Source organism: Aquarana catesbeiana, linkage group LG12 (assembly GCF_042186555.1).
Source record: "Aquarana catesbeiana isolate 2022-GZ linkage group LG12, ASM4218655v1, whole genome shotgun sequence".
NCBI classification, from domain to species: Eukaryota; Metazoa; Chordata; class Amphibia; order Anura; family Ranidae; genus Aquarana; species Aquarana catesbeiana.
This window is the reverse complement of record NC_133335.1, coordinates 235,834,442-235,853,397: the sequence shown is the minus strand read 5'-3', so window position 1 is coordinate 235,853,397 and position 18,956 is coordinate 235,834,442. Positions and strand designations below refer to the sequence as shown.

General features: G+C 48.1%; 1 protein-coding gene and 1 long non-coding RNA gene across 2 annotated transcripts in view; both read right to left on the bottom strand.

Moving 5' to 3' along the window:
- Positions 1-5,000: 5,000 nt before the first annotated feature.
- Positions 5,001-16,766, bottom strand: LOC141113682 (uncharacterized). The gene is made up of 2 exons (XR_012236799.1): positions 16,597-16,766; positions 5,001-5,295 (listed from the first exon to the last, which is right to left on the bottom strand). It is a non-coding gene; the product is annotated as an uncharacterized lncRNA (long non-coding RNA).
- A 2,080-nt stretch (positions 16,767-18,846) lies between these two features.
- The window catches only part of LOC141113409 (uncharacterized), a 242,645-nt gene continuing 242,535 nt past the window's right edge, over positions 18,847-18,956 (bottom strand). Inside the window, exon 9 of the mRNA XM_073606467.1 lies at positions 18,847-18,911. Coding sequence (XP_073462568.1) covers positions 18,847-18,911 — 65 coding nt within the window. The remainder of the gene's footprint in view (positions 18,912-18,956) is intronic.

The following is an 18,956-nucleotide window of genomic DNA, read 5'->3' as shown; positions in this document are numbered from 1 at the left end:
TGTGTTCTGCATGCTTCCCCCTCCTCTCTTCTTCGGTCTGCTGGCATCCAATTGGGGCGCCTGTGCATTCAGCCAATCAGGTGATGGGTATTAGACCTGTGCTACCTGATTGGCGGAGAGGTGGTTCAGTATTAGAAAAGTGAATATTCCTTTGCTTATCTAACACACCTGGGTGGGCTCTGAGCGCAATGCTCTGTGCTCCGAGTCCACCTTTTTTGAAGCCTATTAGAGCCCATGGCTCTAATCATGTGCTTCAAAAAAACACCCCCGCCGCTGTAATTCAGGCGCCTGGTGTCCGAAAAGGGTACCACTCAGGGGCGAACTGACCATTCGGTCATTCGGACGCAGACCGAGGGCCCGCGGCCAGTAGGGGGCCCGTGAGACATGCTCGTCGGATCTAGGGGTATGCTGCTGGGTGTGCTGCGGTGGAGCCGTTCTGCCGACTGCCGCTGTGCGGGGGGGGGGGGGGGGGGGGCAAGACCCGGCATCTCCCCCTGCACCTGTGGCTTTCAGTTTGGGATGCAGTGGGGGGAGTGGGAGGCAGTGATCAGCAGCTCTATGGTGCTCGCAGCATCTCCCTGGGACTTGTATTTCTCCTCCAGAGTGGATAGGGGAGGGGCCTCTGACCCGGGCAGCTACAAGTTTCACTCTCTGCTTGTACACTGTTGCCGACTGCTGCCCGGGTCAGAGGCCCCTCCCCTATCCACTGTACAGAATCAGAAGGAGAACTACAAGCCCCAGTGAGATCCACAGGCACCATAGAACTGCCGATCGCCACCTCCAACCTCCCCCTGTGCTGGGGGTTGGAGGTGCACAGCCAGGTACAGGGGAACCTCTGAGGGGGTTAAGTCTGGGGACCCTGATGTATGGGGGGCTCTCTGGGGACCCTGATGTATGGGGGCTCTCTGGGGACCTTGATGTATGGGGGGGCTCTCTGGGGACCCTGATGTATTGGGAGGCTCTCTGGGGACCCTGATGTATGGGGGGGCTCTCTGGGGACCCTGATGTAAGGAAGAGGCTCTCTGGGGACCCTGATGTATGGGGGGGCTCTCTGAAGACCTTGATGTAAGGGGGGCTCTCTGAAGACCTTGATGTAAGGGGGGCTCTCTGGGGACCCTGATGTATGGGGGGCTCTCTGGGGACCCTGATGTATGGGGGGGCTCTCTGGGGACCCTGATGTATGGGGGGGCTCTCTGGGGACCCTGATGTATGGGGGGCTCTCTGGGGACCCTGATGTATTGGGGGGCTCTCTGGGGACCATGATGTATGGGGGGCTCTCTGGGGACCCTGATGTAAGGAGGGGGCTCTCTGGGGACCCTGATGTAAGGAGGGGGCTTTCTGGGGACCCTGATGTAAGGAGGGGGCTCTCTGGGGACCCTGATGTAAGGAGGAGGCTCTCTGGGGACCCTGATGTAAGGAGGAGGCTCTCTGGGGACCCTGATGTAAGGAGGGGGCTCTCTGGGGACCCTGATGTAAGGAGGGGGCTCTCTGGGGACCCTGATGTAAGAAGGGGGCTCTCTGGGGACCCTGATGTAAGGAGGGGGCTCTCTGGGGACCCTGATGTAAGTAGGGGGCTCTCTAGGGACCCTGATGTAAGGAGGGGGCTCTCTGGGGACCCTGATGTAAGGAGGAGGCTCTCTGGGGACCCTGATGTAAGGAGGTGGCTCTCTGGGGACCCTGATGTAAGGAGGGGGCTCTCTGGGGACCCTGATGTAAGGAGGGGGCTCTCTGGGGACCCTGATGTAAGGAGGGGGCTCTCTGGGGACCCTGATGTAAGGAGGGGGCTCTCTGGGGACCCTGATGTAAGGAGGGGGCTCTCTGGGGACCCTGATGTAAGGAGGTGGCTCTCTGGGGACCCTGATGTAAGGAGGGGGCTCTCTGGGGACCCTGATGTAAGGAGGGGGCTCTCTGGGGACCCTGATGTAAGGAGGGGGCTCTCTGGGGACCCTGATGTAAGGAGGGGGCTCTCTGGGGACCCTGATGTAAGGAGGGGGCTCTCTGGGGACCCTGATGTATAGAGGGGGCTCTCTGGGGACCCTGATGTAAGTGGGGGAGGCTCTCTGGGGACTTGTTTACATAGGCAGACCACAGTTCTGCCTCTGTTGGAAACGATCGTCGGGGCCTGGCGGACATCGGGTCCTCCGGACCGGCTGGTTTAGCTCTCGGTGTGTCCAATCACAGCAGCAGCAGGTCAAACAGCATGCAGACCCGCAAGTACAGAATCAAGTTCCTGTACGTGATTCTGCTCACAGGAGACGCAGCCCTGCAGTAAATGTACGTGGTTAAAGTGAGTTTATTTTTCTTTATTTTCTTAAATCTTTAAACATTTATTTTGAACATGAAGTAGAGAAATTCTGTGACCAATGCATGTAATGTAGCAGTGCAATATATACGTGGGGCTTTATGAGTGTGTGGTTTGTGTGTGGGTGGGTCGGGGACAAAGGGGGCCCCATGAGCCCCTATTGCCCGGGGGCCCCATGAGTTGTCAGTCCGCCTCGGTACCACTCCAGGTACCAGGGTACCACTGTACCTCATTTCGGTCAAGATGATACAGTATTTGATTGTCTCCTTGATGGTTATGTGCAAATGACTTCAGTGCTTGGCTTGTATTCATTTATTTTTCACTGCCTATACCTCGGAGCTCCCCTGAGACAATAGCTGGATCGGATATATTGTGCTTTAGCTTTAGTGGTATGTATGACTGATGTGGATGCATGTGACGTTCTGCTAGCAGTCTCTCCTTCCCTTCCAGGTAACGTTGTCTTTTTATTTTTGCACAGGTGGTAGTGTATCATTTTTATACTCATTTGACACATGGGGGTTGCTTTACTAAAGGCAAATAAACTGTGGAGTTTGCAAGTGCAGTTGCTCCAGAGTTTAGTAAATGAACAGAAACTCTGCTGACTTCCACCATCCAATAATGTGCAAGCAAAAATGCTGTTTTTTTTTATTTTCCTTGCATGTGATTGGGTATTCTTTGCAAAGTGAACTCATTTACTCATTAACTCATTTACTAAGCTCTGGAGCAACTACACTTTTTAAAGGCCACAGTCTTTTTGGCTTTAGTAAATCAACCCCATAGTACCTGCTCAATGATATGGGACGAGATGTTATCAATGATAAAACTCTTTCAGCAATTAGTATATTAAAGGTTTATAGGGAAGTAAAACTATAATGCCGTGTACACACGAGCCGAACGTCCGACAGAAAAAGTCAGACAGGAACTTTTCATCGTCTATTCCGATTGTATGTATGCCTCATCAGACTTTTTTTTTTTTCAAATATTCTGACGGACCTAGAAATGGAACATGTTCTAAATATTTCCGACGGAACCAATTCCTATCGGGAAACACGCTCGTCTGTATGCTGTTCCGACGTACCAAAAACGATGCATGCTCTGAAGCAAGTACAAGATGGAAGCTACTGGCTACTGGCTATTGGCTACTGGCTATTGAACTTCCTTTTTCTAGTCCCGTCGTACGTGTTGTATGTCACCGCGTTCTGGACGGTCGGACTTTGGTGTGACCGTGTGTTGGCAAGACCGCTTGAGCAGAATTCCGTCGGAGAAACCTTCGGAGTTTAGTCCGCCGGCAAAACTGGTTGTGCGTACTGGGCATTAAACTAAAGTAGTTCCAGAGACAAGCCCACTGCAAAGTACACAAAGCAAAGTATCTCCAGCTAATATCTTATCACACTATAAAAGTTCTACTGGTTCATCAAAAAAGAAAGCTAGTTCTTACCGCAAACAAAAGGCCCATAGATAAAATGCTCCTTAAATAATCAGGTAGACTAAGACCAGAGGGTGAGCAGAGGCACCAGAGATCTCATCAGTGGTGTCTGTGTCTCCCGAGGACCCACTAGACCAGCAACTGAACCCCACACAGACCAGCCCTTAAAAAAACAGGAAGGGTGGTCCATGGGCAGCTGGACGGGTCCTCTCTCAAATGGCCAGTGATAAAAGAAGTCTGCCAGAGGATCCATGGGAACAACAGTGGTAGGAGAGATGCTAAGGTGGCGCCAAACAACCAAAAGGCGGGCTGACCGCACCTTTGCGGCCAAAACATTGGCCACCAGCGCGGGAACATGGGCTCTGCTGAAAGCGGAAATGAGGTCAAGCCATATCGCGTCAAGGTTGCCAGTATCCTCCAGAGTTACCATGGGCCTCTTGGCTGCTTCTCTGATGAATGGTCTCCTTGCTCGGCTGGTCAGTTTAGGTGGACAGCCATGTCTTGGTAGGTTTGTAGTTGTGCCATACTCTTTCCATTTTCCGATGATGGATTGAACAGAACTCCGTGAGATGTTCAAAGCTTGGGATATTTTTTTTATAACCTAACCCTGCTTTATACTTCTCCACAACTTTATCCCTGACCTGTCTGGGGTGTTCCTTGACCTTCATGATGCTGTTTGTTCATTGAGGTTCTCTAACTAACCTCTGAGGGCTTCACAGAACAGCTGTATTCATACTGAGATTAAATTACACACAGGTGGACTCTATTTACTAATTAGGTGACTTCTGAGGGCAATTGGTTCTACTAGATTTTAGTTATTGGTATCAGAGTAAAGGGGGCTGAATACAAATCCCCCCCCCCCCACACTTTTCACATATTTATTTGTAAAAAAATGTTGAAAACCATTTATCATTTTCCCTCCACTTCACAATTATGTGTCACTTTGTGTTGGTCTATCACATAAAATACCAATAAATTACATTTACGTTTTTGGTTGTAACATGACAAAATGTGGGGAATTTCAAGGGGTATGAATACTTTTTCGAAGGCACTGTAGAAAGTTTGTTCATTTTTCTAATTAGTGGGGTCAAATCAAGGTTCGCTTTCGACCGCCATGTGGAAAATTCCTTCTTGAGCGAGCGAGTTTCTAACAGTGTATGTGGTTTTTGTTCCATGAAGGCCATTCATGCCAAAATCAAATGATAAAAGCACATGAAATCTTTTGAATGACACTGGAAAGTTCTAATAATATTCTGAGAATTTTCGTACGAATTTCTCTAAGAATTTTTATTGGAAATTCTATCCCTCTATGGACAGCTTTCCCTAAACGTGAATTGCTATGAAATACAAAAACAAGAAGAAAACAGAATCATTCATCCAATCTGTGTACAGCTGTATTCATGAGAAGCGGCAATGAAAGTTCCCGGAAATACATTTTACAGTTCAGAATTTGCAGTTTTTCTTTTATTGGTTTCTTGGCAAAGAGACTTCAGAGTTCTGCGACAGGACTTTGGGACCTCTCATTCTTACATTGTTCGTATTTTCTTTTATAATTAAGACATGCAATCTAAAAAAACAAGAGGAAGGAAGAGAGGAATTACTGAAATGAAATGAAAGGAAATAAAGGAAGGAGGGGAAGGAAGCAGGAAGTGAGGAAGATGAAGCAAAGGAAGAAGGCGGTAAAAAAAGAAAGGAAGAAAGAAAGACATCTCTGTTGTTCTATCAGCAAACAGGTGTTGCCCCCCCCCCCCCCGTATACTTATTAGTCTTCTTTTGCATAAACTCTTACATGGGAAGGATTGCTTCTAAGAATCCACCCCACATCCCTCCTCTTCTAACATTATTGCATATCTGTATACCTCCCAACTGTCCCGGACTTCGAGGGACTGTCCCTGATTTCAAGGGACTGTCTCTCATTCAAAACAAAGTCCCTCTGTCCCTCTTTGCTCCTCATTTTGCCCTCATTTTTTGTCTGATCTATAAAGTTGTATATAAAATGCACTACTTATCTATCAAAAAGTGTTTCCCAGTGCTAAACCTTTCATCAAAATTCTAAATTGCTGCATTTGTTAATTCCAAAAGCCAATATAAAGGAATATTAGTGGTAACAAAGCACTTGTGGGTTTAACAAATCATTTTTTTTGTACACTTCTCCTTTGTGGCAGGGAAGTGTCCTTTTGTTAAAAGTTGTCAGTTACAGTATTTGTAGGCACTGACTTTTAATTTTTTTTTCTAGTGATCGAAGATCTTCTTTAACCTCCTCAATATCGGGCACCCCCCCATCCTGCCCAGGCCATTTTTCAGCTTTCAGCTCCGTCGCACTTTGAATGGCAATTGCCCAGTCATGCAACACTGTACTCATGTGACATTTTTAATAATTTTCTTCACACAAATAGAGCTTTCTTTTGGTGGTATTTAATCACTGAGGGTTTTTTATTTTTTACAAAAAAGAAAAGAAAAAAAGACCGAAAATTTTGAAAAACAAAAACATTTTTCTTAGTTTCTGTCAGTAAATTTGGTAAATAAGTAATTTTTCTCCTTCACTGATGTGCGCTGATGAGGCGGCACTGATAGACGGCACTGATGAGGAGGCACTAATATGCCCACACTGATGGGCAATGATAGGCAGCATTGGTGGGCACTGATTGGCTGCATTGATAGACACTGATAGGGGGCACTGATAGGCTGCATTGATAGACACTGATAGGGGGCACTGATGGGCACTGATAGGCTGCATTGATGGGCACATGGGGGACAAGAGGACACTTATGGGCACTGATTTGGTGGCACTGATAAGAAGGCACTTATATGCCGCACTAATGGGCATTGATATGGCACTGATGGGCATGTTTATTCCAATCATCAACCACTCTATTAGTAAAATCACACTTTCTAAGATTAGTTTTGAACTTTCCTCCAGATAGTTGGAGGTCATGTCCCCATGTTCTTGATTTTGGTTTCATATTGAAAAGACCGCATTCCTGAACCCTATTCACCCCCTTGATGTCTTTAAAGGTTTCAATCATGTCTCCCCTTTCCCGTCTTTCCTCCAGACTGTACATATCAAGTTCCTGAAGTCGCTCTCGATATGTTTTATCCCCCACATAGCAAGCAGCTTGTTATGGGGGCACTTGTGCGGGCTCACTCCAGAGCCGTCTCTGTGTGTCCACATGACACACAGAGCGGGGCTCGGCCCCGCCCCCTGCTCTCTCCTCATTGGCTGTGATTGACAGGAGAGGCAGCCAAGGGCTCCAGCTGCTGTGTCTGAGCCAATGAGAAGTGAGAGAGCCGAGAGGGCCTCTGCTCTCGTGCACAGCCCTGGATCGAAATTGGGGTCAAGTATGAGGGGGGGGTCAGGGAGACTGCATGCAGTAGGTTTTTTTTACCTTAAAGGCTAAGTACACCTTTGTTGACCTTTTTTTTTTTTTTTTTTTTTTTAAATTCCAGCTCCCCTATGTACGAACATAGCATAAATGTACTTATTTAAGACTCACTGTCTTCATAGCTATTTAACCCCTTCCCGACTGCTGCACGACGATATACGTTGGCAGAATGGCACGAATGGGCAAAAGGATGTAAAGGTACGTCCCCTTTAAGATGAGGCATTGTGGGCGCGCGTGCACCACCGGCACCGCATGCGTGCTCCGTGACTGTGGGTCCTGTGGACTCGATGTCCGCCGGGTGCCCGCGATTGTGTCACGGAGCGGAAGAACGGGGAGATGCCTATGTAAACAATACATTTCCCCGTTCTGCCTAGTGATATGACAGAGATCACTGCTCCCTGTCATTGGGAGCAGTGACCGCTGTCATGTGTATAGTAGCCCATCCCCCCCACAGTTAGAATCACTCCCTAGGACACACTTAACTCCTTGATCGACTCCTAGTGGTTTTATCTCTTCCCTGCCAGTGTCATTTACACAGTAATCAGTGCATTTCTATAGCACTGATCGCTGTATAAATGACAATGGTCCCAAAATAGTGTCAAGTGTCCGCCATAATGTCACAGTCTCGATAAAATTGCAGTTCGTCATCATTACTAATAAAAAAAAATTATAATAAAAGTGCCATAAAACTATCCCCTATTTTGTAGACGCTATAACTTTTGCGCAAACCAATCAATATACGCTTATTGTGATTTTTTTTACCAAAAATATGTAGAAGAATACATATCGGCCTAAACTGAGGAAAAAAAATGCTTTTTTTATATATTTTTGGGGGATATTTATTACAGCAAAAAGTAAAAAATATTGCGTTTTTTTAAAAATTGTTGCTTTTTTTTGTTTATAGCGCAAAAAATAAAAACCACAGAGGTGATCAAATACAACCAAAAGAAAGCTCTATTTGTGGGGAAAAAAGGACATCAATTTTGTTTGGGTGCCACGTCGGATGGTCTCGCAATTGTCAGTTAATTGTCAGGAAGGGGGTAAAACCTTCTGGGGTTGAAGTGGTTAAACACACTGCTCAATTACTTCTGCCTTATTTCCTGGTCAGACTTTAGGTCATGACACAGGAAGGAGTTGACCAGCTGATCATTAGCACACGCCCTCTAGCTGGTCAACTCCTTCCTGTGTCATGACCTAAAGTCTCACCAGGAAGTAAGGCAGAAGTAATCGAGCAGTGTGTTTTAAACAGCTATTAAGGCAGTGAGGTAAGCGTGTGTAGAATAAATTGAAATCTGTTTTATTTTTGCAAATAAGAACATTAATAATATATTGGTACATAGGGGAGCTGGAATTTAGAAAAAAAATAAATAAAAGTGAACAAAGGTGAACTTAGCCTTTAATTCAGAGTATGCATTAAGGTAGAAAAACGTTCTGCCTTTAGAAACACTTTAATGCCCACACACTGCACATATGCGTCCATGGGCACCAGAACTTCCTCTGCTGGGAGCGTACTCACTGCGCATTCCCAGCCCACTTTTTGGAATGCAAGGAAAGAGAAAGAAATGGGGGAGAGAAGGTTAGAGCCAGGACACCCTTAGGCAGATGCAATAGTATTTGGCAGACTCCAAATAGGTAGACAGCTTTAGAAGTAGTGGGCCTTTAAGCTGGATGCAGCGACTGTATTTGTAGAACTGCTGTCTCCTATGGCAACTGAATTTTGAACAGTCAGTAGAGATCCGTACACGTAACTCCCAGTAACCCCTTATAGATCTTCTCTCACATCACACAGTATCCCACAAACGGTAACGCTGGTGTCCTAAGGCGAGCTCAGGGAGAATAGAAACCTCCCGTGGAGCAGAAGGGCAGGCTAATTTGCATGGTATTGTCCTAAAAAGGGTTTGGGGACCTGGGTCCTACCCCAGGGGACATGTATCAATGCAAAAAAAACTTTTAAAAACTGACGTTTTTTCGGGAGAAGTGATTTTAATGATGCTTAAAGTAAAAAAAAAAAAAGTGAAATATTCCTTTAAATATCGTACCTGGGGGGTGTCTATAGTATGCCTATAAAGTGGCGCATGTTTCCCATGTTTAGAACAGTCCCTGCACAAAATGTCATTTTTAAAGGAAAAAATCTCATTTAAAACTGCTTGCTGGTTTAATGTAATGTCGGGTCCTGGCAATATGGATGAAAATCAGTGAGACAAACGGCATGGGTACCCCCCAGTCCATTACCAGGCCCTTTGGGTCTTGTATGGATATTAAGGGGAACCCCGCACCCAAATTAAAATAAGGAAAGGTGTGGGGCCAACAGCAGTATACAGGCGGTGCAAACAAGACAGGGACTGTAGGTTTGTTGTTAAGTAGAATCTGTTTGTAATTTTGAACATTTTTAACGTGTTTAGCTCCAGCCAAAAAATCTTTTTTAAGCTCTTTGGAAAACATAGAGAAGGGTTATCACCCCCGTGACATTGCTTTGCTGTCTGTCCTCCTCTTTAGAAGATTTCACCTCAATTTTTGTCCCAATGACAAATGTTTTTTGAAAATTTGGGGTTTTTTGTGGAACAAGGATTGGAAAGCATCAGTGGAAAGGAGAAATGTTTTTCCCATATTAACTCTTACAGGAGAGAATTTCCCTTCCTAGGGGTAGATTTCATCTCACTTCCTGTTGTCTTCTTCAGTTTGCAAGTAGGAGTCGTTTGTAAGTTAGATGTTTGAAAGTAGCGGCCTGCCCTATATACTCAGCAGAAATTTGGGCCTTAGGTGTTGTTGTGGCCACAACACTGTAAGCCCTCACAGGGCCCTGCTGTGAAATATTAGAACAAGAAATGTAATTACATGCTGTTGAACAAGGGCAGAAAAATTGGGCCTTTGGTGGTGGTGGTGCTGGTGCCACAACACTGTAAGTCCTCACTCGCTCTTGGTGGGTGCAGAAATGGGCCCTGCTGTGAAATATTAGATCAAGAATTGTAATTACATGCCCCTGTTGAACAAGGGCAGAAAAATCGGGCCTTTGGTGGTGGTGGTGCTGGTGCCACAACACTGTAAGTCCTCACTCGCTCTTGGTGGGTGCAGAAATGGGCCCTGCTGTGAAATATTAGATCAAGAATTGTAATTACATGCCCCTATTGAACAGGGGCTGAAAAATTGGGCCTTAGGCACTGGTGCTGGTGCCACAACACTGCAACCCCTCACAGATACTCTAGTTGGAATGCAGAAATGAGCCCTGCTGCAAAGTATTGCATCAAAAATTGTAATTACACGCCCCTGTTAAACAAGGGCTGAAAAATTGGGCCTTCGGCACTGGTGGTGGCGCCCAGAACCAAAAATGTTCTTACAAGCTATCAGCGTGATGATTGAGGAGGAAGAGGATAATTACTCAGGGATAGTCACTCAGCATCAGCATAGGCAGTCTTTGAAGGGATCTGAGATTTCAAAAAAAATTATTCGGTTACATCAGCATCAGGTGCTTGGTAGCTGGTGGTGATCCAAGACTGATTCATTTTTATGAAGGTCAGTCGATCGACTGAGTCGGTGGACAGACACACCCTGTGATCGGTTACAAAGCCTCCAGCAGCACTGAATGGGCGTTCTGAAAGAACGCTGGATGCAGGACAGGCCAGTAGCTCAATTACATACTGTGCAAGCTCTGGCCAGTGATCCATCCTCAAGACCCAGTAACCCAGAGGATTTTCGGTGGGAAAGGTGTCCAAGTCTGATCTTGCCCCTAGGTATTCCTGCACCATGTAAAACAGATGCTGGCGATGGTTGCTGGAACCGATCATACCTTGGGGCTGCGGACCAAAAAATTGTCTGAACGCATCGGTCAGACAGCCACCTTCTCCACCGCTCCTTCTTTGACTGACCGAAGCCTCAGCAACACGTTGTCCAGAAACAGGAGTTTGTAACCTCCCAGTCTCTGGGAACGTGTTGCACAGACCTTTCTGCAAGGCCTCCCGAAGATGTTTCATCCTCTGCTCCCTCTGCGATGGCAAGATAAGGTCCGCAACCTTACCCTTGTAACGTGGATCAAGGAGGGTTGCCAGCCAGTATTGGTCTTCTCCTTGATACCATGAATACGAGGATCCTTACGCAGGCTTTGCAGGATCAGGGAGGCCATGCAGCGTAGGTTTGCTGAGGCATTCGGTCCGGAGTCTTCTGGGTCACTAAGGACGACATAGTCCGCAGCCACCTCCTCCCAGCCACGTACAAGTCCATGTGTTTCTTGGGACTGATCCCTTAAAGACTGCTGCTGATGCTGAGTGCCAGGCTCCACCTTCATACTGACACAATCTTCCTCCTCCTCCTCCTCCTCCTCTTCCTGTGTGATCGGCGGGCACACAGGAACACTATCTGGATAAAGGGGGCCTTGAGAGCTAAGGAAGTCCTCCTCTTCATGCCTCTGTTCTGCCTCAAGTGCCCTGTCCATTATTCCACGCAGCGTGTGCTCCAACAGGTGGACAAGGGGGACAGTGTCACTGATGCTGCACTGTCACTGCTCACCATCCTCGTGGCCTCCTCAAATGGTGACAGGACAGTGCATGCATCCCTGATCATGGCCCACTGGCGTGGGGAAAAAAAAACAAGCTCCCATGACCCTGTCCTGGTGCCATAGTCGCACAGGTACTCATTGATGGCCCTCTGCTGCGTGTGCAGCCACTGCAGCATGGCCAACGTTGAGTTCCACCTGGTGGGCATGTCACAGATTAGGCGGTTCTTGGGCAGGTTAAACTCCTTTTGGAGGTCCGCCAGCCAAGAACTGGCATTATATGACCGGCGGAAATGCACACAGACTTTCCTTGCCTGCCTCAGGACATCCTGTAAGCCCGGGTACCTGCCCAAGAACCGCTGCACCACCAAGTTAAGGATGTGAGCCAAACAGGGCACATGGGTCATTTGTCCCTGTCGGAGGGCAGAGAGGAGGTTGGTGCCATTGTCGCAAACCACCATTCCTGCCTTAAGTTGGCGTGGCGTCAACCACCTCTGAACCTGCCCCTGCAGAGCTGACAGAACCTCTGCCCCAGTGTGGCTCCTGTCCCCCAAGCACACCAGCTCAAGCACCGCATGGCATCTTTTGGCCTGCATACTTGCGTAGCCCTTTGAACGGCTACGGAGCACCGCTGGTTCCGAGGACAAAGCACAGGAAGAGGCCATGGAGGAAGAAGAAGAGGAGGGGGTGGAGGAGAGAGGTGTGTCACAATCATTAGCATTTTGGAGGCGTGGTGGCGGAACAACCTCCAACACTACTGCACCTTGTCCTGCATCCTTCCCAGCTGCCAGCAGAGTCACCCAATGCGCCCTGAAACTTAGGTAATGTCCCTGTTCATGCCTGCTGGACCATGAGTCAGCGGTAATATGCACCTTACCGCTGACCGCCCTGTCCAGCGAGGCACGGACATTGCCTTCCACATGCCGGTAGAGAGCCGGAATCGCCTTCCGTGAGAAAAAGTGGCGTTTGGGTACCTGCCACTGAGGAACCGCACATTCCACAAACTCACGGAAGGGGGCAGAGTCTACCAACTGAAAAGGCAGCAGTTGAAGTGCTAGCAATTTTGCCAAGCTAGCATTCAACCGCTGGGCATGTGGATGGCTGGGAGCAAACTTCTTTTGGCGGTGCAGCAGCTGGGGCAGGGAAATTTGCCTGGTACAATCTGACGTCGGTGTACCAAAAGCAGATTGCCCACAAGTACTTGGCTGTGACACACCTAATTCTACACCTTCATTCCTCTCAGTGCAGGTCTCAGAGAGGACTGAAGGTATAGTGGGGTTGGAGATCTCAGCTGATGAGGAGCAAGGAGAGGTCCTCTTTGTTCTTTGGTGTGGGTCTTTTAGATACGCTTGCCAACGAACTGCATGGCAGGTCAACGTGTCTCTGGTCAAGCATGTGGTACCCAAGCGGGAGATGTTTTGGCCACGCGAGATACGCTTCAGACATATGCTGCAAATAGCTGCGGTGTGATCTGATGCACTCGTCTCAAAAAAGGCCCACACCAAAGAACTTTTTGAATAACGCGCAGAGACTGCAGCGCCCTGCACATGTGGAGCTTTGGGGTGTGATGCAGTCAATGTGCTGCCCTTAGGTTGGCCCCTGGAGGGCATCCTGCCTCGTTGGTGATGTGCCGCCTCCTCCTCCTCCTCCTCTCTCCTATCAGGCACCCAGGTTGAGTCACTGACCTCATCATCCCCTCCCTCCTCATCACTGGAGCAAACCTGGCAGTATGCTGCAGCAGGGGGAGCATGAATGCCAGATTGCTGTCCTTCTTGGGCACCCCCTCTGTCCGTGCTCACGTTACTGCCTTCATCGAGCACAGTATCATCATCAGAGCCTTCCAAACGCTGGGCATCCTCCTGGAGCATGTACCCAACACTGTGGTCAAACAGTTCGAGGGACTCCTCAGGAGGACATGGTGGGGCTAGGGAAGGAGTCACTGATGACATTGAGCCAAGGGAAGAGGCCGCTGCTTTGCCAGACAAAGTACCCTGGGCATGGGTGAGAGAGGGTGAGAGAGAATGAGGAGGATGAGGACGGCTTGGTCATCCACTCGACCAAGTCTTCCGCATGTTGCGGCTCAACACGGCCAGCTGCCGAAAAAAAGGCCAAGCGTGTCCCACGGCCACGTGCTGATGAGGATGCACCGTCTCCACGACCAGCACTAGACACAGAGCCTGCTTGCCCTCTCTTATTGGCTTGTGACTGTCTGCCTCTCCTTCTTGGCCTTCCAGACATACTAATGGCCTGTAGCGGCACTAAGCTGGGATATATATATATATATATATATATATATATATATATATATATATATATATGTTCTGATACTGCAGCTAGCAAAATCCACCAACCTTCTACAGGTAGCTGTAGCTGAACACTTTGCAGAGCTCGCAAAAAAATAACTTGTAGGTTTAGCTGAACACTGTGAGGAGGACGCACCACACTAACTTGTAGTTTTAGCTGAACACTGTGAGCAGGACGCACAGCACTAACTTGTAGTTTTAGCTGAACACTGTGAGCAGGACGCACAGCACTAACTTGTAGGTTTAGCTGAACACTGTGAGCAGGACGCACCCCACTAACTTGTAGGTTTAGCTGAACACTGTGAGGTGGATGCACCACACTAACTTGTAGGTTTAGCTGAACACTGTGAGCAGGACGCACAGCACTAACTTGTAGTTTTAGCTGAATACTGTGAGCAGGACGCACCGCACTAACTTGTAGGTTTAGCTGAACACTGTGAGCAGGACGCACCCCACTAACTTGTAGGTTTAGCTGAACACTGTGAGGTGGATGCACCACACTAACTTGTAGGTTTAGCTGAACACTGTGAGCAGGATGCACCCCACTAACTTGTAGTTTTAGCTGAACACTGTGAGGTGGACGTACCACACTAACTTGTAGTTTTAGCTGAACACTGTGAGTAGGACGCACCGCACTAACTTGTAGGTTTAGCTGAACACTGTGAGCAGGACGCACCCCACTAACTTGTAGTTTTAGCTGAACACTGTGAGGTGGACGCACAGCACTAACTTGTAGTTTTAGCTGAACACTGTGAGCAAGACGCACCCCACTAACTTGTAGGTTTAGCTGAACACTGTGAGCAGGACACACCGCACTAACTTGTAGGTTTAGCTGAACACTGTGAGGTGGACGCACCGCACTAACTTGTAGTTTTAGCTGAACACTGTGAGCAGGACGCACAGCACTAACTTGTAGTTTTAGCTGAACACTGTGAGCAGGACGCACTGCACTAACTGTAAATAGTCTAGCTGCCTGACTGTGGTACTAATAGGATCAAAAGAACACCAGCAATTTTCTTCAGATAGCTGTAAATACTGTAACAAGACAAGCCTGCCTGTCAGTAAGAAGATAACAAGAACGGATCTAGCTAAACTGAATACAGTGTATATATATATATATATATATATATATATATATATATATATATATGCAACACCTGGGATGCATATATATACACAATACACTGTAAGTGCAGCTAACTGACTGACTGTTCTGCCTAATCTATCTAACTCAAATCAAATGTCACTGTCTGTCTCTCTCTCTATCTATGAACGCCGGAACACACACTACACAGGGCCACCGTGCAGGCGTCCATATATAGTGTGGGGCGTGTACTAAATCCCCTGAGCCATAATTGGCCAAAGCCTCCTTGGCTTTGGCCAATTACGGCTCTCTGTTCAGACGGCGCTGTGATTGGCCAAGCATGCAGGTCATAGTGCATGCTTGGCCAATCATCAGCCAGCAATGCACTGCGAAGCTGCAGTGAATTATGGGCCGTGATGCGCCATACGAATTTGGCGCGAACGGCCCATATCGTTCGCAATTTGGCGAACAGGCGAACAGACGATGTTTGAGTCGAACATGGGTTCGACTCGAACACGAAGCTCATCCCTACTCCCACCTGCCACTGTCCTCGGAGCAGATCTTCACTCACTGAGCTCCCGGTCTTTCACTAGACTACAAGATCCCAGACGTCACTGGATCCCCTGAGCTCTTCCACAGCTAACCCGCTGTATTCTCCTCAAGCTTCACCCACGCTAACCCGCTGGGTCCCTGGCTTGCCACTTTGCTGAAGCTTTCCTACTTCTTCACCTTCGTCCCCGGCTGGTGAAAAGGCTGCTCTGGTACTCCTTCAGATTTCCATACACTGGCCTCTGATAACAGGAATGATTGTCCCTTGCTGGCGACTATTCCTCCCTTTACCTCTGGCCTTGATCATCACTTGCCCCTGACGACAGGAGTGGTAAACCCTTGCGGCAGCTGCTTCTCCCTCACCGCTGGCAACGATCCAGTTCCCCCATCCGGTGGTTCTCTGCAACTCGGTTGGGCTTCCAGCCTGAAGCCCCAAACCCCGCGCTGCCTCTCTCAAACCTGGATAGGCCTCAGACGGTCTAGCAGCCAGCTGCTCCTCGGATAGGCCTCAGGCTGCTGGCCTAACAGCCCGGAGCCTTCTGATACACGTCCACCCAGACAGCCGTCCAGGTGGCACAGAACCTCCAATCACCTGACTCCTCCCGAATGAATAGGCACTCCCAGCAGGCCAAGGGACCAAAGAGACCCCTGCTAATTGGCTGAGTCAACCTATTCACTCCTAGTCTGGATTCCCTATGCCCTGATAATTCTGCTGCCACAGACAACAATGCCACTCCAAAGACATGCTGGTAGGTTAAAAAGTGCCCTGAGGCGATTCAGTTCGCATAGGTAGAGCTATACAAGTCACTCATTCATTCATTCATTCAGTGACAGAAGAGAGAGGTGCATCAATTCCAGAGTTAGGGGAAAAGCCAGTGAATCCCCCTATCAATCAGCCAGGCTAATTACCACCTAGCAAGCTAAATTTGTTGGCAACCCTGCCTACTATCAGGGTGCTACATTTATATACATTCTGTGGTTAAAATAGGTTTTTGTTTTGTCTTACAGTCACTGGGAGTGATGTGTATACGGATGATTATGTCTACAATGTTGCAATACGTACCAAACATCCGATGACGAGTCCTATTAAAAGTCCAATTACACCAATTAAAATGCCAAAGTCATAGCACTTTGCTGTGGAATTATCCGGGGGATTTCCTGTGGAAGACTCCAAGGGATTTCCTGTGGAAGACTCCAAGGGATTTCCTGTGGAACTCTCCGAGGGATTTTCTGTGGAAGTAAATATATATATATACTTAGTTTACAGAAATGTTCAACTGATTTTCCAATCATGTAGAGCTAAGTCTGCTTTTTGCAAAATAAATAAATAAACATATTTTTGCAGCAAAAAAAAATAAAAGCGCATATATTACTTTTTTTTGGAAAAGCATTGCATTGGTGATGATCAGTGGATGGCGGGTGTAAAGGCAGGTTTCTGCAGAGTCTTCCTCCAGCTTCATGTCCATACCCAGCTGGAGAGTTGGAGAAGGCGCCAATGGGATACATACATTGCCGCAGTGCAGATGGGACTTGTAGTTCATTTTTTCACAGATTCCTGTAAATGAAAAATGTGTCTGCGGGGCCCCTCCCACAGCTCTGCTTTCCCTGCCCGTGAGGGCCTGAGAGAGGGATCTCTGCTGCCTTTGGGTCTTGTGCAGAAGACTGGCTGGCATGAGAAGATCTGATCAGTCTGAGGACTGGACAGAAGTCTTGCCTAGTTCAGTGGGGAGCAAAGAACAATGTGAGTGCCTCAGCACACTCAGGGGCATACAAGAGATGAGAGACTGCCACATGTAGCATACTTGCCAGGGACAGCATTGTGCTCAATCCCAACCCCTTGTCCTTAGGCATTCTTCTGAGCTGCCAAGTGGGCTGGTAGTCAAAGCAGCCAGGTGGGCTGGTAGTATCCTGCAAGTGTCAGAACTGTATGAGGTTCTATTGAGGAGGCACTGATGTTGGGTGAGAAGGCCTGGCTCGCAGTCTTCACTCTAATTCATCCCAAAGGTGTTCTATCGGGTTGAGGTCAGGACTTTGTGCAGGCCAGTCAAGTTCCTCCACCCCAAACTTGCTCAACCATGTCTTTATGGACCCTGCTTTGTGCACTGGTCCAAACCATTTGGTGGAAGGGGGATTATGGTGTGGGGTTGTTTTTCAGGGGTTGAGCTTGGCCCCTTAGTTCCAGTGAAGGGAACTCTTAAGGCGTCAGCATACCAAGACATTTTGGACAATTTCATGCTCCCAACTTTGTGGGAACAGTTTGGGGACGGGCCTTTCCTGTTCCAACATGACTGCGCACCAGTGCACAAAGCAAGGTCCATAAAGACATGGAGGAGCGAGTTTGGGGTGGAGGAACTTGACTGGCCTACACAGAGTCCTGACCTAAACTAGGTAGAAAACCTTTGGGATGAAATAGACCGGAGACTGCGAGCCAGGCCTTCTCATCCAACATCAGTGGATATCAAAATGTTCACTTTCCTGCGCTGTGCGGTAAGTGCCAACGTGCTATCAGACTCTTATCTTGACATGTTAGTATATGTGGATAATGCACCCCCTGCTGCCTTCCAAAGACTGGGGAAGTCCAAATGAACTGAAAGCATAGAAGAACACAGAGGGTGCCTATGCGCCCTCTGTGTTCGTCCAACATCAGTGCCTGACCTCACAAATGCACTTCTGGAAGAATGGTCAAACATTCCCATAGACACACTCCTAAACCTTGTGGACGGCCTTCCCAAAAGAGTTGATTCTGTTATAGATGCAAAGGGTGGGCCAACTTAATACTGAACCCTACGGACTAAGACTGGGATGCCATTAAAGTTCATGTGTGTGTAAAGGCAGGCGTCCCAATACTTTTGACAATATAGTGTGTGTGTATGTGCCATACCTGTAGGATCTCGGTGGAAGCTGGAAATCCCTTGTATGGTCACCACTACTACAGTGATCAACACTCACTTCGGGGTCCTGTGTGAACACAGGAGGTTGCTCACTTGGCACGGGTGCCATTCAGGGAACTCATTGCATTTTCCCATTGCATGCAAAGCATATCTGATTGGGTGAGGTGGGGTGGTGATGTCTCGATGGGGAGACATGGAGGAGGGGGGGTTCCTGTTAGGCAGGCTGTATGGGGCCTCCTGATTTTCAATGGTACCCCTTACTGGGGGCCAGGCCAAGATGTGGGGACTGAAGCTCTGAGCCTCTGTTCATTTACCAGCAAATATGGTTGACCTATGTGGTGTGTGCCACCTAATTTTGCTAATGTGAGTTCTCCCCTTGCTCTCATGGAACAATGCTAGTGCTTGGTGATTGCCCACTTAGGTCACATGGGGGGGGCAGGAAAGGGTCCTCCTATGTAAGCTCCAAATATGAATGCATCGCCGTAGCCTATAATGTGACATCACCGTGTCAAATCCCGAAAAATAACATGTA